The 21,713-nt window shown below is 43.8% G+C and overlaps 1 protein-coding gene and 1 long non-coding RNA gene across 2 annotated transcripts in view; both read left to right on the top strand.

The window, feature by feature from the left end:
* The window catches only part of LVRN (laeverin), a gene marked incomplete at its 5' end in the record, with an annotated part of 39,199 nt that overhangs the window by 7,700 nt on the left and 9,786 nt on the right, over nucleotides 1-21,713 (top strand). Inside the window, 8 exons of the mRNA XM_079995395.1 lie at nucleotides 2,862-2,975; nucleotides 4,319-4,459; nucleotides 5,550-5,615; nucleotides 5,715-5,780; nucleotides 7,860-8,020; nucleotides 9,369-9,445; nucleotides 10,898-11,037; nucleotides 11,909-11,964. Of these exons, the coding sequence (XP_079851521.1) occupies nucleotides 2,862-2,975; nucleotides 4,319-4,459; nucleotides 5,550-5,615; nucleotides 5,715-5,780; nucleotides 7,860-8,020; nucleotides 9,369-9,445; nucleotides 10,898-11,037; nucleotides 11,909-11,964 (821 nt within the window). The remainder of the gene's footprint in view (nucleotides 1-2,861; nucleotides 2,976-4,318; nucleotides 4,460-5,549; nucleotides 5,616-5,714; nucleotides 5,781-7,859; nucleotides 8,021-9,368; nucleotides 9,446-10,897; nucleotides 11,038-11,908; nucleotides 11,965-21,713) is intronic.
* Nucleotides 13,158-19,772, top strand: LOC307226881. Its single transcript, XR_013843649.1, has 2 exons — nucleotides 13,158-14,598; nucleotides 19,556-19,772. It is a non-coding gene; the product is annotated as an uncharacterized lncRNA (long non-coding RNA).

Raw genomic sequence — 21,713 nt, 5'->3', positions numbered from 1 at the left:
AGTACATTTACTAATGAAGGACTCACTTTTGCTTTCTCTCAAAGCACTTAGATCATGTATGGGGGACCTTTGGTCCTTTGGATGTGGCTTAAATATGGCTCCCCTGTAACCTGGCCATTGGCCATGCCTGCTGGTGCTGATGCAAGCAGTAGTTCTTCAGCATCTGAAGGGCCAAAGCTTCCCACGTATGACTTAGGTAAATGTTGCAGAAATGCAAGCAATTACTTGCACTGCTGCCAGCACACCAGAATTGTCCTTTTGACCTATGAAGCTTCCTGTGACACTGTGCTGTTTAACAAGATGCTGTTTAAGAGACCACAGCTAAAAGTAAAGGTAAAGGTAAAGGTACCCCTGCCCGTACGGGCCAGTCTTGACAGACTCTGGGGTTGTGCGCCCATCTCACTTAAGAGGCCAGGGGCCAGCGCTGTCCGGAGACACTTCCGGGTCACGTGGCCAGCGTGACATCGCTGCTCTGGCCAGAGCCAGAGCCAGAGCCGCACACGGAAACGCTGTTTACCTTCCCGCTGGTAAGCGGTCCCTATTTATCTACTTGCACCCGGAGGTGCTTTCGAACTGCTAGGTTGGCAGGCGCTGGGACCGAGCAGCGGGAGCGCACCCCGCCGCAAGGATTTGAACCGCCGACCTTTCAATCGGCAAGCCCTAGGCGCTGAGGCTTTAACCCACAGCGCCACCTGCGTCCCTAACAGCTAAAAGTAAGCCCCCCTAAATAGCATTTTTGGGCCGCAAAGGAGAAGGGGTACAGTGCCAGTGGCCCCTGCTCTAATTAGCAACACAGCTACAATCTAGTCCCAGTAGAAGTGTAGGAGGATAAGTGAAACACACAAGAATCACCTTTCTGGTTCAGTTTATAGTGCATTTGTCCCAGCATTTTGCTTCCAGTAGTGGACAGGCAGGAATATACAGGAGCTCATAAGCAAGACAGGAAAGTGGTGACCTTCTCATATTGTTTGTCCCTATCACTTGATACTCAAGAGGTGTTTTGCCTGCAAATATGGAGGTTTAACTGTCATGGCTAGTCTCCATGAAGTTCCCAGCCATGTTAAAAAATAATACATTTAGTGATTTCCAGAAGTTCATTGCGCATTGTCCCTTTGAGCTTGCAGTTGGACACCTTGTAATAGATCCCATTCCTTGAAAGCTGAATGTAGTATGCAGCTATGGGTATGCAGTGCTTTTTTTGTGATGGTACTCACTGATATGGAGTACCGGTACCTCATTTGTTTAATGGGGGGAAGGAAGTAACAAGGGGGAAGGAAGTAACAAGGGGAAGCACAGAAGTGGGAGCAAGAGAGGAACAGCAGGGAACATTGTCACATTTGTTTAGCACCAGACTATTTTTTTGCTAAAAGCCTAAAAAGGAGTACTTAATGAAAGCATGTAAAATAAGACACTGGATCAAAACTTGATTGATTAGTGTTTGCTCTACAAATCCGCAAACATATATCAGATTATTATAAACTTTAATACCAAACAAACCTTTTGAACCTCCAATATATGCTTCTGCTTATGTTGTTAAAGCAAATCTATTTTTTCCTGTTGTGTTTCCCATTCACTTGTTTTTCTTTTCATTATGAGTTAAGTGATTACAGTATTATTTAAAGTGGTGTCTGAAAAAAGTGTTTGTAAACTGGGGGAACGCCATGCTTTACACGCTTTATCCTGACACGATTAACGGGGTGGTAAAGCATAAACATGCCTCTTTTAAATTAAAGTAGAAAAAGGATCAAGGGAGTGGGTGGGAAGGGTAAAAGACCAGACCCCAAATTGCTGCTTATTTACATCTCAAGATAAGTCTCCATTTCCATTTCAATAGAAGCCTCCATTAGTGCTTATAGGAACTCATCTGGAAATGCATATAGCAGTTGGCAGGGGGAAAGTTAATTTTCTCAGTAGCAGTCAGGCATGGGGGCATTGCTCATCTGCCTTCCCAGTACTGAGCATCACTGCTGCTTCCTGAGAGGGGAGATCCAGGGAGCTCAGGGTGATGTTGGAGATGCAGCAGAGCCAATCTGGTGCTTCCTCCTGCCGTGCCTGCGCCACACTCAGCTCCCCTGCACCTCTCAGGAACCAATAATAACACTCAGTGCTGGGAAGGCAGGTGAGTAGTGCAGCCTTGTCTTCCAGACCGTTATGGCTCCCTCCTCATTCCACGTGGTTCTGCTGTTTAAAGACATACAAATTCATTGCATTCGCGCTCTTGAATGCATCACACTTAGAGAGAATTCTATTTGGTTATGTTATCAAATCCCAGAATGAATTTTTAGTACTTTAACTGCTGATTTCTATCTTTGTAGCTTTTCTAAAATGGCATCTTCCCAGTGCTTTTTTTCCTGGGAGTATGCATACCCCTAAACATTTTGTGAATCTAAGTTTGGCCTCATTGAGGGGCAGTATTTCAATATGAGTAGGAAAATGAGAGTACCCCTAAACATTTTTTTTTAGAAAAAAAGCACTGCATCTTCCTAAATTCATACAAACCTGTAAACATTATAGCATTCCTTTTTGATAACGTATGCCAATGTGAGACTATTAACTACAATGGTACCTTGGGTTACAAACACCTCAGGTTACAGACTCCGCTAACCTGGAAGTAGTACCTCGGGTTAAGAACTTTACCTTGGGATGAGAACAGAAATTGTGCGCCGGTGGCCTGGCGGCCGCCGGACACCCTGTTGCTAAAGTGGTACCTCAGGTCAAGAACAGTTTCAGCTTAAGAACGGACCTCCGGAACGAATTAAGTTCATAACCAGAGGTACTACTGTACACTCTTATGCCTGATGATTAGAAGAGCAGTTTGAAAACAATGCATTGAAAGACTCTCCTCTTCCTTCTATTTGAAGTGGTTTGGAAACCTAGTTACCATGAATTGGTGGAACGACATATGGCTTAACGAAGGATTTGCATCTTACTTGGAGTATCTCGGTATATATTACATAATGCCCACAATGCCTCTGGTAGGTGTGAACTATATCATTGTTTATATAAAGTTTATCCAAACTGTGGGATTGTTTTCAGTCCCTTGAAATTAATGGGATCTATGCAATGGTTCTTTCATGTTAGGTCAGCAGTGTGGTGTAGTGGTTAAGAGCGGTAGTCTCGTAATCTGGGGAACCGGGTTCGCGTCCCTGCTCCTCCACATGCAGCTGCTGGGTGACCTTGGGCCAGTCACACTTCTCTGAAGTCTCTTAGCCCCACTCACCTCACAGAGTGTTTGTTGTGGGGGAGGAAGGGAAAGGAGAATGTTAGCCGCTTTGAGACTCCTGAAGGGGAGTGAAAGGCGGGATATCAAATCCAAACTCTTCTCCTCTTCTTCTTCTTACCTTGAGAGGCAGCGGCAGGCGTGGCCAGTCCTGCCAGGCAGAAAGGCTCCCCTTCAGAACCAGGCACTCACCTCCCAGGCAGGCCTTGCCCACAACAAGCACAAGAAAGGCCAGCGCAGTGCCTGCCTGCCTGCCCAGCTTCCCACTTGTCTATCCATTCCCAACACTAAGGGCTGACGGACTGGCTGGCTGGGCTCCCTTGCCTGCTTGCTTGCTTACTGCAAGGCCACCTCAGCTCCTGGCAACCAGCACCCCTTGGCCAGCCCCAGAGGCACCATTCACCTGGGGAGCACATTGTAGGCAGGGCTGCTGCAACAAACAGCTGTGCAAGCCTTTGGGAGGCAGAGATGTGAGAGGGCATCAGAGGAGGGAGGGAAGGAAAGAGGGACAGAGGCCAGTGTTGCCTGTGGCACCACTGATCATCATTCAAGGCATCCTAGGGTGCCACGGCACACTGGTTGAAAAACAGCTGCCCTAGCTAATAATTATGCCTTGTATACTAGGTCCACGCTGTCTTCTACTGCTCTTTTGTGCTATGGTAATACTATAGACCATAGGTATTCTTTTTGTTGAAATTTTGTGCTATGTATTACTGAACTGATTCGCACTAATTATCTGTTGTTGTTTAGTCGTTTAGTTGTGTCCGACTCTTTGTGACCCCATGGACCAGAGCACGCCAGGCTCTGTAATGTAATGCTACATTATCTGTAGCAGATGGTAATTAAAATTAGGGCATGATACTGGTTTCCTGACAATTACATTTCACATGCTGGCATTCCACAAATTGACTTTCTGCAATAAGAATTTCAGCCAAATACAGATTTTCTTGAAAGGGGTTATAAATGCAATGACTTGAATGAAGGCTTTTAAATAGGAAGCCTATTAAATGTTTTATGAATTAAGTATAATTCTCAAAAGAACTTAAAATGTGGTCTTTTATTTTTAGGTAAACATTGCTATTTTATGGTTATTTTCAGGACAACATCTTTAGTTACGAAGTGGTTCAACCTATCTTGCGCATGGATAATGAACTACAAAATCAGTCTTTATCAGACACAGGTGAAAGACAAGAATCGGGTGCATTACTTAAACTGTTTGGTTTAATAACATACAAGAAGGTAAAAACAAAATTTGTAAGCAGTATATTAAAGGATTTTATCGGTCACATGATTTGAAAAGTTAGTATGAAATTGTCACTTTTTCATAACATGAGAAAGGGAATTCTCTGCCTCCACTGAATTGAATGGTAAAGCCTTTATGACAGTTTTCCCCAAGCTGGTGCCTTCTATGTGTTTTGAACCACCACTCCTGTTGCCCCCAAACTGTTTAGCCAATGATCTGGAATGATAGGAGGGTACCAGGTTTGAGAAGGCTTCCTGCTGCATTTGAAGTGGAGTCTGTATATCAAATAGCAGTGTACAGTGGGGGGGGGGGACAGACGAGTGGCTCCTATGCACAGTTATGTTGGGGCAAGCCCCACTGAGAACAATGGCATTTACTTCAAAGGAAGCATGTATAGGATCACACTGTAAGTTAGGTCCATTCCTTTCAGTCGGTCTGTTCTGAATAAAGCTTTGTTGAATACCACCCCATGTTCCCTTCACCTGTGAGGAGACACAATATGTGCCCACATATCTAGAACTGGAGAGGGTTTTTAAGGAAGAGAATGACTGCCCGACAGGTTTGATGTGGTCAGCAAACTTCATCATTGAATGCCACAAGTGCCTTTTTATTCTCCAGTCTGTTACTTCTGATTTGTGAATTCGGATCAATGTGGCTGTTAGGCTGTGTGAGAAATTTTTTTTACTCTTCTTTGTATCATTTGTGAAAATTACCTTAGTAATTATATATGCCCATCCTAAATAAAGCATTCTGTGGCAAAATAGCCACTCACAAGATTCCATATAAAGCCATATAACAGTGTGAGATATACAAAATCTCATCACTTGGAGATGTATGATATGAGTGCAGGGAATCATTTTGAAGAAACTGTATAATATAAAAAGACTCTATATGGTTTTGCTGCAACATTCACACAGCTACCCATCTGAAAACGCCCCCACAACAATCAATATATTTAATAAAACTACTAATTTGAATGTAATGTTGGTAGATTAATGTCTTGAGTTTCATGACTTGCAAAGTCTCATCATTCTAAATACATAAAGATAAATCATCTATATCTATATCTATTTCTCTCTCTCTTAGGGGGCTGCCATCATCCGGATGCTGTCCAACTTTGTGACTGAAAGGTTTTTAATGAAAGCACTTAATGTGAGTTTCAAAAACAACTTTACCAACAGTTGGATTCTCGACAACTATTCAAAATGTGTTGTCACTGTGAATTGACTAATTATACTTGTTTAATTACAGTCGTACCTGAATGCATTTTCCTTTTCAAATGCCAACCAGGATGATCTGTGGAATCACATTCAAAAGGTGATTAAAACCATTAATGTTTTCGCTGGTGCTCTTGGAATATCCAGTGTGGGGGCATTCTTGGTCCTGTCCTGAAAGGCCTTCGAACCAGGGCTGTGCATGGCCTCTCAATAAGAACTGAGACCCAATCTGGCACTTTGTGTTGGCCCCAGGTCAATGTGGGGCCTAACTGACCCGTATCCATATGCCAAATCAATTTAGGGGCTAGCTCTAATGCTTAATTAGGGTTTTTCATCCTAGTTTAAACATGTGGTCAGGAGAGGGCTGGGAGATGAATGACCTGTTTGACTCTGCCTGATGTGGTGTTCAGGGTTCAGCTAAAACCAGTGCACAACACTAGTTTGAACCAACAGTGCTGAACTTACTGTTCAGATGCTCTGCTAGTTTGGGCTCAGTGATGAGCAGCACCAAATACATTCTGCATTAAGCCTCTTTGACATGTTTCCAAGTCAGGTCTTTCCCTGAGCAGCAGCTCATTTTTTTGATCTGATAGTTCAGGTGTGGGGAACCTTTGGCCCTCCAGATGTTGAACTACAACTTTCATCAGCCCCAGTAGGCACGTCAGGGATGCTGCAGTTCAGCAACATCTGGAGGGCCAAACATTCCCACATCTATGATAGCTTATGTCTGGTACGTGATATTACCTTGCAGGCAGTGGTTAATAGCCCATTTAACACACACAAAAGTCTATATGAATCTCAGTACATTTATATATCTGTAGTTGTCTATAGTCCTTTCCGCCACCATCTGTGGGCAGTCATGTGCCCTCAGTCAGCAAAGCATGGGTGTGTCAGAAAGCAGTGTGTGAAGTGCAAACTAATCCCACATGAAAAGTTTCTACTTACCGTATTTTTTGCTCCATAAGACGCACCCGACCATAAGACACACCTAGTTTTTAGAGGAGGAAAGGGGGAAAGCCCCGTTTTTTGGGGGGGATCAGCTCACAGTTGTGCAGCTTCATTTGCAAAGGGGAAAAGCCCTGTTTTTTTGAGGATCAGCTCAAGTTGTTGAGCTTACTTTGCAACGGGAAAATATCCTGTTTTATGGGGTTCAACTCACAGTTCTGCAGCTTCTTTAAGAAAGGAAAGGGAGCCCTTTCTACAGTTTCCAGACAGATAATCTAATCAGTCTAGTCACATGTCCCTGGGGAAACAAACAGCCTTCATCTGCAGAACATTCAACAGTGGAGGTCTGGGCAAGGGGGCGGGGCCAGAAAGCAAGCCAGCAATCACCCACACATTCACTCCACAAGATGCACAGACATTTCCCTTTACTTTTTAGCAGGAAAAAAGTGCGTTTTATGGAGTGAAAAATACGGTAATAAAGACTTGGGGAATAAAGTAGGTGGAGAAAAAGCCCCCATCCCACTTCAAGAACTGCTTAGATCAGGCATCCTATACATAATTGACAGTTTCATCACCCAGGCCCAATCACAAATTAGTATGGTAACTGGCTTCAATAGGATAAGTTGCTCTGGCAAATCTGGAGCTCAACAGGGGCCTTTCATCCCTCTTGGACCAGGCTATACCTCCCAGGCTCCTGTCCCTTCCTGAAGAGTAGAGAGCCTTAAGTGGTAGTCCTTTGGCCTGAAGTCTAATACTCTGAGGCTTTGTGTGTTACCTGTATTTGCAAGGAGATACCAGTGAGCTAATAGCCTATGATGTGAAGAGACCAGTCACTCAGTCTTGCTTGGGTGGTACTGTCTCTGGACGTCTGTTTGAGGGATTCTGTTTCTTGAGGCTCCTGGCTGAAAGGGTTCAGCTCCACTCCAGAATCAGGCCTGGGTCAGGGATCAGCAATCCCACATCTTGCACTGCTCAGCCCCTTGATCCAATGGGATCTTCTTCTCCGAGTTGGACACCTCGTTGCTGCCTGAGGTGGGTAATGGCAACCTTGCTTATGATCTGTAAAGTTCGCCCCCCCGCTCCATATGAGCTATTAAATGTTTAATAAATGCTGGATTTTACTTGTGTATGAACCAGCAAATAGTACCTGGAAAACCTGCTGTTAGTACAAGTAGAAACATTTATGTGAAATTAAATAAACCAAACTGTTTTCTAATCCAGACTTTTCTTGAAGGTAGTAGATGAACAGAATGACCTCCAGTTGCCGGCGCCAGTAAAAGTTATAATGGACTCATGGACCTGCCAACATGGCTCGCCACTCCTAACAGTAAATCTGACCACTGGGAACATCAGTCAGGAACAGTTTTATTCTAAAAAAGGAACAAACAAGACCAAGTATGCCTAATTTAGGACAATTGTTTTAATTTTGATTTCATAAAGTACTTTGGTATATATTTGAATAGTAGGTAACTCTTTTCTTCTGATAATCTTCTATTTTTGCCTGAACTATAATTAGCCACATCTTCTGACTCTGCAAATTATGTTTTGCACTTTCCTTCCAAAGTAGACATTGAAATCCACCTTGGATGTCAACATGAATTATGGGGTTGTGTCAAAAAGGAGATGTGAAACATGCACGTGGGGGGGGGGGGGGCGGGAGAGGGAAATGCAACCCTAGGGCTAATTTCTGATCCTCCACAGTGTGGTTTGGATGATCATCTGAAATGGGCCGTTGTATTGTTTTTGTTCTCTATTAAGAGCTCTCAGTAGTATGCTGTAAACAGCTTTGAGGTTTTTCTTAAAAATATAAAGTGGTATAGAAACTAAATAGTTGCATTTTGTCAAAGCACTGTTGATTCTCTTCGCATTAAACTGAAAGGCTTTTACTGGTGTCAAATATATGACAACGTGTGCCGCACCAAGTGTCGTGCACACACATCGTTTCCATAACTCCTATGATCTCAGATTTTGTGTCAGGATCACCTGGCATTTAATGCAAGATGCATCTTTTGGCTGATGGGGGGGGGGAATGGTGTGCATAAACGTGGCAGACCTGGAATCTTGGGACTGTAATATCTGGGTTCAGTTTTCTGGGCTTTCAGGACCAACCATATTCATGTGAAGGCAATTTATTTTAACTGTTTTTATACCAAATTTTAAATTGTAACCTGTCCAGGGATCTGCTGGTGGAGGGTGAATAATAAATTTGATGAAAATTATGATGATGAAAGTCAGATATGCTTAACAGTGCTTGCTTCTATATGGATTGTTCCCACTACATGAAAGCACACTGCACAGAAATCCACGAGACTTGCTTGCAAGTAAATCCAAGGGCAAGTTCTGGTTCGGAGTGGAGCCATGTGGATGACTATGGCTTCCCAGTTATTAGTTATGGAAAGTGAAGGTTTGCCATGCATATACAAAGCTTGACTTTCCAAATCTCATGGAAGTTGGAATTGGGGTCTGAGGAAGTTAGTGTAGCTTGAATCAAAACTCACACCAAAACTCAAGTTCCAGAGTAAGCTGCTCTTGCTTGTGCCCAATATGATTAAAGTGAGTATTCTTTAGGTGCTGATGCAATTTGAAATGCACATTTAAAACGATAAAGAAGTTAAAAGGAAAGGCTGAGAGAACTAGATTTTTTTCCAGAAAACGTTTCCTAAATGTAAGTTATTTTATTGCATTTGAACTATTTATTTACTTAGGTTCAATAAATAATCATGTGTTTTTGTCCTTAATGAAGCAACATGTGGACGATTCCCATTTCTTGGTTAAGAAACGGAATTGTACAACCTTTGGCATGGCTTGATAAGAGCAGCAGTAAGTAGTTTTCTCTCTCTTTGAATTTAAGAAAGCCTCTACAGGATTTGCAATACACAATCTTGAAAACAGGCTAAAAGCATATTAAGAGCAATTCAAATAGCAGGGAGAAGGGGAACAAAATGCCAGATCTAGAGCTCTGCTGGGTTTGTGGCAGTAGGAAAAGAGGAGAGTGTTTTCCCCTCCCCTTGCCAGTCTGTTTCAGGGGGTGGCATATTTTCCCACCCCTAATGCTGGTGGAATAGGAACACTTTAGATCCATCACATTCAAGCACTCCTCAGCACATTCCCATTTTGCTTCTACTGACATTGGAGCCTCAACACGGTTAGGGAAAGAGACACAAGTTTCTGGCTTTATGATGTAGTGAGGAAGCACTGGTTTTAATAGTCATACTCCCATCTCTTTTGGGACATACCGTATTTTTTGCTCTATAGGACACACTTTCCCCCCTCCAGATATTAAGGGGAAATGTGTGTGCGTCCTATGGAGCGAATGCAGGCTCCTTGGCTTCAGCGATAGCAACGCGAAGCCTCCGAAGCGCAGAGGGAGCGCTCCCTCCGTGCTCCGCAGGCTACACGTAGCTATCGCTGAAGCCTGGAGAGCGAGAGGGGTCAGTGCGCACTGACCCCTCTCGTTCTCCAGGCTTCAGGGATAGCCACCTGAAGCCTTTGGAGTGCAGCGGGAACTCACGCTGCGCTCTGAAGGCGTCGGGTTCCTTTTGCTGAAGCCGGGAGAGCAAGACTCTCCTGGCTCCAGCAGAGAGGGAGAGCTGCGCAGCGCCCCTTCTGCCAAGCGGGAGGAGAAATGGAAGGGGCTCCGTTTCTCCTGCGGCTTCGCTGAAGGGGCGCTGAGCAGAGAGGGGAAGATTTTTTGTTTCTTATTCTCCCCCTCTAAAACAAGGTGCGTCCTATGGTTGGGTGCGTCCTATAGAGTGAAAAATATGGTGCTAGCTATAATTCAGGAACTTGTTGTCTGGTGCATCAGTTTAAGATCCAGGCATAGTCCTGCAGTGTACTGTACTTCATCTTGTATTGATGTTTGGTGGGGATCGTTAACAACAACAACACATTATTTATATGCCGCCTAGCTGACTAGGTTGCCCCAGCTATTCTGGGCGGCTTCCAGCAAATTAAAACACGGTAAGGCATCAAGCATTAAAAACTTCCCTATACAGGGCTGCCTTCAGATGTCTTCTAAAAGTCCAATAGTTGTTTATTTCATTGACATCTGGTGGGAGGATGTTCCACAGGGTGGGTGCCACTACCGAGAAGGTCCTTTGCCTGGTTCCCAGGGATTTTTGGTATTTTTTTTTGCTTTTTTGTGCATTGTAGGAAGCACATTTGTGTATTGTCATATGTTTTATCTTACCTTAGAAATGAGCCCACAGTCTTCACATGCCTACAAAGACCACTAAATTCATGCCAACTTTGTTTCCTTCATGCCACTTGCAGAAATATTTCCAGAAATGAAGATATCAGATTCAGAACATGATTGGATTATTTTAAATGTGAATTGGACTGGCTACTATAGAGTGAATTATGACCAGACGTCTTGGAGAAGACTGGCCAAAGTGCTTGAAAGAAACCCAAAGGTAAGGTAATGATTATTATATAGTCATGTGACCTTCTTTGTCAAGACAACCTCCTTTTTTGTGTGGGGAGTACAGCTTCTTTTTATATGTGGAGAATCACCTTTTTCTTTTACCACTGGTGATTCACCTTCTAAATGCTGCCACCAAATATTTGTACTATATATATATCTATATATCTTTATATCTATATATATATATATATTACCAATGCCTTTAATTATATTCCAGTAGCTGTGTTAATTTAGACGTGAAATAAAAACATGTCTGGCTGGTTTTGTAATTAAATAAAAGTAGCAATATATTCTTTACTTATTATCAACTATACAGATATGATGTACCTTCTCTACATTATTTGTGTATGTATGCTAGCTGAAGTTTGCTTATCCAGCTAGGGATTGCCTGATTATCCTGCCTATTAATATTAGGCAGACACCTTTGCTGTACTGTTGTTGCTACCCCCAATTTTTTTTGTTTTGTTAAGGCAAGTCTACCCAAACTCTTAATTTTATTTAGTATATCTGTTATAAAACTTCAGATTTTTTAAAATTATTTGATATATTCTATGCCTACTTTAAGATTTTATTTTAATCGTATTTTGTTATGAAAATTTTACATTTTTTAAATGCAATTCCGTTGTTTGAGTGCTATGTAAACTTAGTTAAGTAAATGAAATCAATGTCCCAGTTCCAAATGTGCAACATCTCACATTACATTCATCTTGGAATAATTGAGAACCATTTCAATTAAAAGTATGCATGAGCTTGACTTCAGGTGCTGCAGATTCTTGTGAATATCTGGAAATGCAGTAGACGTATTTAATGAACTGTTTGGACCTTTTGAACATGTAGATTTAATGGATGCTCTTTTGCAGGCCATTCCTTCTGTAAGCAGATTCCAACTGTTCGGAGATGCCTTTGAGCTGCGATGGTAAGCATACCTCCCAAAGACAGGTTTTTGCTGTATTTGTAAATGAGCTCCATACTTTTCCCACTTCTGTCTGCTTCTTTACACACACACACACACACGCACACACACACCCCTTCTTCTGCACCACCTTTTGCTTTGAGAGTGCAGGGTGCTTAGCACAAAAGAGTTAAGGGGAAAGTGGACATGGATAATGTTGTCCTATGTTAGGCTGCAGTTTCCCCAGTTCCTTAGAATAGCTTCACCAGCTATGATGATCACAGCTGCAAATTCAGTGAAAGAGCTCCCCCACCTTCCTTTCCCCTTGGCTTACTCCAGCGATGGCCAAACTTGGCCCTCCAGCTGTTTTGGGACTACAATTCCCATCATCCCTGACCACTGGTCCTGTTTGCTGGGGATGATGGGAGTTGTAGTCCCCAAAAAAGCTGGAGGGCCAAGTTTGGCCATCACTGGCTTACTTCCTCAACCAGTTACAGATAGGTAGCCGTGTTGGTCTGCCATAGTCAAAACAAAATAAAACAAAAAATTCCTTCCAGTAGCACCTTAAAGACCAACTAAGTTAGTTCTTGGTATGAGCTTTCGTGTGCATGCACACTTCTTCAGATACACCGAAACAGAAGTCACCAGACCCTTCTATATAGTGAGAAGGTGGGGAGGGGTAAGAATCCAATGTCTTTGTTCAGACCAGGTCTCTCCATGGTTTTAAGTTTGGTAATAAGTTGCAATTCAGCAGCTTCTCTTTCTATACATGACATTCTATACAAGATCTCAAAGTAGCTGTTCTATTACAAAGGAATTTCAGAAATAGACTGGAAAGAGAAGCTGCTGAATTGCAACTTATTACCAAACTTAAAACCATGGAGAGACCTGGTCTGAACAAAGACATTGGATTCTTATCTCATTATACATGACAAAGCCATTTTTCACCTTCTCACCCCTTGCTTTTTCCTGTAAGACCTATTGCAGTCGTTAAGAGTCGTCAACAGGCTCATCACAGCTATCTGCCAATCACCCATTCCCACCACCCTTCTGAGTAATACCCCTCCCCACCTTCTCACTATATAGAAGGGCCTGGTGACTTCTGTTTCAGTGTATCTGAAGAAGTGTGCATGCACACGAAAGCTCATACCAAGAACTAACTTAGTTGGTCTTTAAGGTGCTACTGGAAGGAATTTTTTTTTATTTTGTTTTTCCTCAACCAGTGTAAATGCGCAAGCAGATTAGCTGCTGGAAAAGGAGTGAAAAACCTTTTGGTTCCATGAGCCCTGCAGCTCCGTTGGGATTCGGTCGACAGGCCCTGATACAGGAGCAGGGTCTCTTTCTGGTGTTCCTTGACTTGGGAACCACTTGGGAAAGGGGAGCAGGAATGCTGGCTTCTCCCCACCCCAACCTCCCAGTAGAACAGAGAGTTTCAGAGGAGACTGGGGAGAGCCATGGATCGCCAAGGGGGAACAGCAGCGTAGCAACCCCCTCCGGCACCTGGGGTGGACCAGTGCAGTATTATAGCCTGAAACTAGGCAGGCCAGTTTCCAGAGGAGTGCTTGTTTGCAATCCCATCAGTCACAAAGCCAAATTTTGCAACTGAGCATGCCATGCCTTGTCTTTAAAAACTTGACAGGCAGTGCATGGAGACTGTTGGTACATCTTGGTTGCTTCTGTGCAGTCCTGAACATCTTGTGTCCACTGCCAAGCCTGTACCATTATGTGCTGGAATAAAGATCTCTTTCTTTACCTCTATGCAGCAACTGTTGTCTGCATGTATTGGGCGTGAGGCATGACACATTTTGACCTGGTGGGCCAGATATTTCTCTTGCCCCACCACCATCCTGTGGGCCAATTCTGACAGGTGAGTGGGCTCACCCAGCTGTCAATCATCTGAGGTCATAATGATGCCTGGTGATTGACAAGCGGTGGTCCCACCTCTCTCTCAAAGTTGGCCTATGGGGCTAGGGGGAGATAGTGACAAAACAGGATAGAGTTCCCTGCCCATTCGCTGACGGCAGCCGGTGGGTGTCAGTCCTGCTTTCTGCAGGGTTTTGCTGTGTGAGAACCAAGCAGGATTGAACCCTCTGTGCATCAGCTTTCTGCAGGGATCAGCTGTGTATCTGCCTGCCCCACACCTGATGTCAGGTGGTTAGGGAGCAATGACCTTGCAGACCAAGTTTGTCCCATGGGCCAGAGGTTCCCACAGATTTAGAATCATAGACTTGTAGAGTTGGAAGGAACCATGAGGTTCATCTAGTTCAACTCCCTGCAAATGCAGGAATCATCCACCCAACGCGGGGCTCAAACCCGCAACCCTGAGTCTCATGCTCTACCGACTGAGCTTCCCTACCCCTGTGCTACAATACACATGCCTATGGATTCTGGCACTATTGATGCAGCGTTACAGTAGAGTAGAGGAATAATTAGTTCAATTTTTTGACTGAAAAATACCGGTATTTCTTCTAGAAGCAGAGGTTTGCCTGAAAATAAAAGAAATGTTTGGGATTTATTTATAACTCAGGATCTTTGTCCATAAATCTGAAATCTGGACTTGCTAGGACTCAGGCTAACAGCTTGGCTTTCTTAGCCTGTTACAGTTTTTCCTTCACTGTTCTGTTTAATCAGCTAAGGTATACACTGACCATAATGAATGTTAGGGTGTGAAACCTAAGACGCTGGCAAGTTAGCAATGTCATGTCACTTTAAGTAGTGAAGCTCGTTATGTTGTTAAGTTGCTCAGTATATAAAGAGTGTTTGTTTTCTCTGCCTCTTGGGGGCATGAAGCAAAAATGTCTGAAAGCTCCGGAGGTGTTTCTGTTATCTTTCTGCAATAAACCTGTCTTTGGAAAGACAGGCTTCCCTGTGTCGTTATTTCTTTGCTGCTGAGACTCTGAAGCTTGTACTGCAACAAGAATCTCTGCACTGGACTTAATTAATGCTCTGCAAAGAGAACTGTTGCTGGTTGCGCAGCGGAAGCGTTTACTGGACCAGTACACAGACTCTCTTAGGTTATGGCTCCTTCTACGTTTCTACAGCTGTATTGTGTGCAGAGAAAGTGAGAGCAGCTTTCGGATGAGAGAAGACCGGCTTGGTAGTAAATCCAGCTCTTAAAGGAACTGAGAGGCTGCAGAAAGTTGAGAGAGCTGCGTAAGTGAAGATTTACAGCTTCATTAGCTGCAAAAGGCTAGCTTGACCTCCCGTTGTGTTTTTGTTTTGTTAATAAAACCAGAGGACGGTGGTAGGTTGCTAGTGAAGAGACGGAGGAAAAAAAGTTTAAAAGGCTTCAGAGGAGGCTGGAGGCGTCTGAAAAGTGAGTAAAACAAATCCCAAGGGGAAAGAGAAGCAAGGGCACACAGAGGGAGTAGCAGCAGACCCCAAGAATGGCAGTGGAAAATTTCCAGGTTCCCTTTACAAAGTTGAACTCTGCTAATTACGTGCAGTGGTCTAAGAGGGCTCAAGTCTGGTTGGAAGCCAAAGAAGTGTGGGCTGACTATGTCCAGAGGCGAAAGCCATTTGTGGCTGTTGCAGCAGATGCCACAGCAGAGCAACAGGCTGCTGCACATGCTCAGAACAGGGAACATGATAAAATGGACACTAAAGCTAGATGCATGTTGATGGTATCGATAGACGATTCCCAATTACCTCATGTGGAAAATTTAAGGTCTGCATTTGAAATTTGGGAAGCTCTTAGGCGAATTCACCTTAGAGCCACCATAGAGCGTGGGGGAACTAGCAGGCAGAGCTGTAAGGAAGCCTCACAAGTGTCTGCTATGGCCAGCAAGTCATGTTTTCGATGTGGCAGCAGGTTTCATTTGATAGCAAAGTGTCCAGAAAAGCAACAGGAATTTCAACAGTCCAAGGTCAGTTTCCGGAGCTACAGGGGAAGACGAAGTGAGAACTACAAGAATCAACGATCCAGAGGGGGAGCAGGTGCTGATAAGGGACTATCTGCAATGGCAGCACAACAGAGTCCTAAAAGGAGCCAACAAACCTTGAAGTGGATAATTGACAGTGGAGCAAGTCACAATTTAGTTCCAGCGACATCTAGTGGCAGCTTGATGAACTGCAAGACATTGCCAGTTGCAAAAACTGTGACTATAGCAGACAATAGTAAACGAGAAATGAACCTTAAAGGCACAATTTATGTTAATTGTTTGCAAACTAACCTTCCTGTTTTCGTTCTTCCAGGAATGAAGAATGGACTTTTGAGTGTGTCATGCCTGGTAAAAAGTGGTTTTAAGGTTGAGTTTGAAAATGATGTGTGCACCATTTCGAAACAGGGGAAGGAGCTAGTTAAAATTCCCTGTGAGGATGGGCTTTTTGTTTTGGATGAAGAGCAGTTAGCAGTAGGTAGATGTTCAACAGGTGAAGCGCAAGCTAAGTGTGTAAATAAGGCTCCTCATACAGGTTGTGCACATCTACTACACAGAAGGTTAGCTCATATATGCTTTAAGTATGTAAGCAAGATGCCAGATTTAGCTGAGGAGTGTAACATTAAACCCTGTCCAAATTTTCTGGATTGTTGTGCTTGTAAACATGCTAAGGTTAAGACATGTAACTATCCTAGATCTGATAGAGTAAGCAAGAAACCCTTTGAACTTGTGCACACAGACGTGTGTGGCCCTATGCCAGTCAAATCGCTTGGAGGTGCGAGATTTATGCAAATTTTGGTGGATGATTTTTCAAGGGCTAGTTGGGTTTTCTTTCTGAAAGAAAAATCACAAGCAGCTTCCATCCTGATGGATTGGATTGAAGAAGTCGAATGTAAATTTGACACCAGGGTGCGTAAAATACAATCAGATCGTGGTGGGGAATATGTGAACCACACGCTGGAGACGTGGTTAAAAAGGAAAGGTATAGTTCATAGACTTACCAATCCCTATTCACCACAGGAGAATGCAGTTGCCGAAAGAAAATTTCGAACATTACAGGAAGCCATTGCTGCTTTGCTGTTTGATTCTGGACTTCCACAGCGGTTTTGGGCTGAGGCTGCACTGTATGCGAATTATACTTTTAACAGAGTGTACAATAGCACAGTAGGCAACACTCCTTACTTCATGCTATTTAGGAAAAAACCAAAAATTGATCATCTAAGAGTTTTTGGATGTCGTGCTTATGTGCTGGTGCCTAGGGCACAACGTAGGAAAGGCGATCCTAGATTGAAAGAAATGCTTTTCTGTGGTTATCAAGCCAACACAAAAGGTTGGAGATTTGTGAATGTAGAAGGCAATCAAACAAAAATCACAATCAGCAGAAGTGCGGAATTTTGTGAACAGGATGGTTGGAATAAAATTCATGGAAATCCTGACATACTATTTGATGTGGTGAACAGTAACAATGAAACTCAGGCCCCAGGGCAGGCATTAGTTCCAGAACAGGCTGAGGAATTTGAGTCTGAGGACGAGGGTGAGAAATCGTCTAGTTCACCCAAGTCTATAAAGTCAGAATCTTCTAGCTCTAAAAGTTCACCCGTACAGCAAGAGAGACGTGTAAAGTCAGAATCAGAAAGTTCTTCAACTACTAGTGACAAACAGGTGACGACTAGTGATTCTGGGTCAGAGGGGGAAACTGAAGGAACATCGCAGGAACCGTTAAGGCGTTCCAAGCGTGCCAACAAAGGTATACCTCCTGAAAGGTACCAAGCTATTAGTGTTTGGGCTGGTTTGGCAAATTGCGAACCTGAAAGTTTTGAGGAGGTTGAGCAATTACCCCAGGAGGAGGCCAGTAGGTGGCGTGAGGCCATGCAAAAAGAGTTGAATTCTATGAAAGAACTGGGTGTGTTTTCCATCACCAAACTGCCAGAAGGTACCAAGGCAGTAAGTTGTAGGTGGGTGTACAGGATAAAGACAACAGCGATGGGGAAACCAGAGTACAAAGCAAGGCTTGTAGCTCGAGGTTTTACTCAAAGAAAGGGGTTACATTATTCCGAAGTCTATGCACCCACTTCAAGGAGTGAAACCCTTCGGGCACTATTAGCAGTTGCTGCTCAGAAAGGGTTCAAAGTGAATCAATTTGATGTCTCTACAGCTTATCTTCATTCAGACTTGGCTGAAGAGCTCTATATGGAGCTACCGCCAGGATTGAAAGCTGGTAAATCAAATCAGGTATGGAAACTACATAAATCTATTTATGGACTCAAGCAATCTGCTCATAATTGGAATGAGTGTTTGAATGACGTTTTGGTAGGCATTGGTTTTAGCAGGAGCAAGGCTGACAATTGCTTATATTTCAGAGGTTCAGGAGATGCTCAAGAATCTTTGCTTGTTTATGTAGATGACCTGATTTATACTTCAAAGACACAAGAACAAGTAAAAAAAAAACTAGCCAAAGAGTTAAATAAACACTTCAAAGTTAAGAATCTTGGTGATGTAAAGGTCTATCTTGGTGTTCAGATAGATAGGACCAAAAATGGCAGTTTTCTACTGAATCAAAAAGGCAAGATATTGCAAATGTTGAAAAAGTTTGGCATGACGGAGTGTGCAGGTGTTAGAACACCAATGGAAATGGGTTTTGTAAAAGACAATGAGTTCAAGGATAGTGCTGAATTCAAGCGTGCTGAAATCTTTCAGTCAGCACTGGGAAGCTTACTTCATCTTTCGCAATGGAGTAGACCAGACATTGCTTACGCTGTTAACTTACTCAGCAGAGAAGCTTCAAAACCTAGTGTAAATGCATGGAAAGGAATTCAAAGAGTGTTAAGATATTTACAATACACTAAAGATTTTTGCCTTGAATTATCTTCTGAAGGACAAGCACAGATTACTTGTTGGGCAGATAGTGATTGGGGAAATTTAAAGGATAGAAAATCAGTGTCTGGCTGTGTAATAAAATTTGGTAACTCTCTGATTGGGTGGAGATCCAAGAAACAGAACCTGATTGCTTTGTCGTCAACAGAAGCTGAGTTCTGTGCCTTATCTGAGTTATGTAGAGATCTAGAATTTTACAAATGCTTGGCACAAGAGATGTATGAAAAGGCCATCACTCCAATCACTGTATGGGGTGATAATCAACCGTGTCTTAAGTTAGCACAAAATGGGCAGTTTAAAGGTCGTACAAAACATTTGGATATCCGCTTTCAAAATGTTTGTCAAACGGTAAAAGCAGGAATTGTTAAATTAAATTACTGTCCCAGTCATGAAAATCAAGCTGATGGTTTTACAAAACCGCTTGGGTTTCAGCGGCATGAAAACTTTTGTGAAGAAATGGGTCTGAAGTAATTTTGGTTTTGTATTGCCAGCGAGAGGGGGTGTTAGGGTGTGAAACCTAAGACGCTGGCAAGTTAGCAATGTCATGTCACTTTAAGTAGTGAAGCTCGTTATGTTGTTAAGTTGCTCAGTATATAAAGAGTGTTTGTTTTCTCTGCCTCTTGGGGGCATGAAGCAAAAATGTCTGAAAGCTCCGGAGGTGTTTCTGTTATCTTTCTGCAATAAACCTGTCTTTGGAAAGACAGGCTTCCCTGTGTCGTTATTTCTTTGCTGCTGAGACTCTGAAGCTTGTACTGCAACAAGAATCTCTGCACTGGACTTAATTAATGCTCTGCAAAGAGAACTGTTGCTGGTTGCGCAGCGGAAGCGTTTACTGGACCAGTACACAGACTCTCTTAATGAAGGCCTGCCCTATTTGTCCCCCAAATGTATAATTTGCAGCACACTTTTAAGCTGCTTACTCAGAAGCAAGTTTGACGCAGCAGACTCCTTGGTGTGCTTAGAATTAGAACCTTACTCATAGAAGTTTTTGCCTGTGCAGCCAGCAGCCGATCACATAGCGAGTTCTCATAGACAACTTTGATCCTACACTCCAAACATGTGCTTCCTGGTCTGCCTCTAGCCTGTGTCTTGCTCCTGCCCTCTCTTTGCTCCAGTTCTGAGTCCAGCCCACCTGGCCTCCCTTCTCCAGCCTCAACCTGCTTCCTGACTCTGCTTCCAGCTCCGCTTCCTCCTCCTATAAATTGCCTGCCTGGAATATCACCATTCAATAATATTTGAACTGTGAGTATATAATACACTGCTGTCTGCTGCACCTAATTCTGCTGGGACTTTCCTCCATTTGTGTCCTGACACATAAACCATTAAAGCTGGGGTCATAATGCCAGATTGCCACATTAGTTACACTGTGTGGGGTGCAGCACCGTGTAGGAAGTGATTTGGGTTATGAAGCTTCCCTTGCTGTTGTGTGATTTCAGGTATGTCAGTGTAGACCCTTCATGTGGGAAGCTGCTTCCGCATGAAGTTTCTCCTATTGCATTGCTGTCACTAAAGTTCCTTAGAAATTTAAGTTTGTGCTTGAATCTGATTGATTTCACTTGGATTCAAGCTTAAATAACATTGCGTGCCCAGGCGACGACCCCCTGACTCCGAGAGACCACCAGAAGGAATAACGGCTTGTGACAAGGTGTTAGGGAATTAAAAATTGGCCACAACTTTATTAAACCTTTCAGATGCAGGAAGACCTCAGCTTAGACATTGGGCATGTATCCCTCCCAGCCCCCCAGCCGGGGAAACTGGGACTCCTCAGGGTGAATGGGATATGGAAGGGTGCACTGCAAGATGCTTGTGTACGCAGCAGCCCACCCCATATCCGCTCAATGCAGGGGAGTTCACTGATAACCTTTCAATGTGTGGCCAGTGACTCTTTTCATAAACCCCTTTAAGAGGGGACCCTGGAATCTTGGTCGCGGGAGTGTGTGAGTCACCACTCCTCCCCATTTAGGGAAGATAGACCAAAGGATTCCGCTCAAGTCCTCAAACCGCCAAAGTTGTGACAGTTGCTACGGGGAAGTCAAAACCTGCCAATGCAGGGGAATTCCTTCCCGGCTCTTCAACAGCAACCATCAAAAGACCGTAGCAGCGCCCGCTGAACAGGAAGGGAAATGGTTAACCAGCAAACAAGCATTAAGCAAAGGGAAGGGTGGGTGAGTGAGTGAAGCTCCAGAGCCGACTGCATGGTTGCTGCTGGCTCCGCCGCCTATTTATGCAACTGGCCCCGCCTCCACACGATGCTGATAGGTTAAGTGGGGTTTGGCGGGAACCCCCAGTGACTAGCACAGGGAGTGGGCCAGCCCAACCAGCTGGCCCGGTGTGTGTGTGTGTGCTGTGTGCGGTCCCGCAAAGGGCGCCCACAAAGGGAGGTGTGAGCACTCATTCCCTGGAAACCACTCATAGACCTCAGTGTCTGGGGATTTTCTCAGCTCTGGATGCCCATCGAAGCTTTTTAAACTTTCACTTCCTATAACTGACAAATGTGAAGCTACACATGTGCAAATGGCCCCACGGTGAATCACGGCTTCACATTCGCCGGATCATGAACTTTGCATGGAAGCAAGTTCCGTGGATTTCAGTAGAATCTGCTTTCATATAAAGGACTCTTTGCATATCATTTCTAAATGGAGACACTTCAGTTTGTAAACAACCCAGCATTCCCCTAGCACAGGGGTAGGCAACCTAAGGCCCACGGGCTGCTGGATGTGGCCCAATCGCCTTCTCAATCCGGCCCACAGATGGTCCAGGAATCAGCTTGTTTTTACATGAGTAGAATGTGTGCTTTTATTTAAAATGCATCTCTGGGTTATTTGTGGGGCATAGGAATTTGTTCATTCCCCCCCCCATATAGTCCGGCCCAGCACATGGTCTGAGGGACGTTGGACCAACCCACGGCTGAAAAAGGTTACTGACCCCTGCCCTAGCAGAATATTCTTTTGTGAGCTCTCTTTAAAGTATTTCAAGAGCAGACCATTTATTTGCTCGTAATCATTGTCTAATAATGAAAAC

The sequence above is a fragment of the Podarcis cretensis genome, assembly GCF_951804945.1.
Source record: "Podarcis cretensis genome assembly, chromosome: 11".
Lineage (NCBI taxonomy): Eukaryota > Metazoa > Chordata > Lepidosauria > Squamata > Lacertidae > Podarcis > Podarcis cretensis.
Note: the sequence above shows the minus strand (reverse complement) of the source record. Positions and strands in the feature narration are given on the sequence as shown.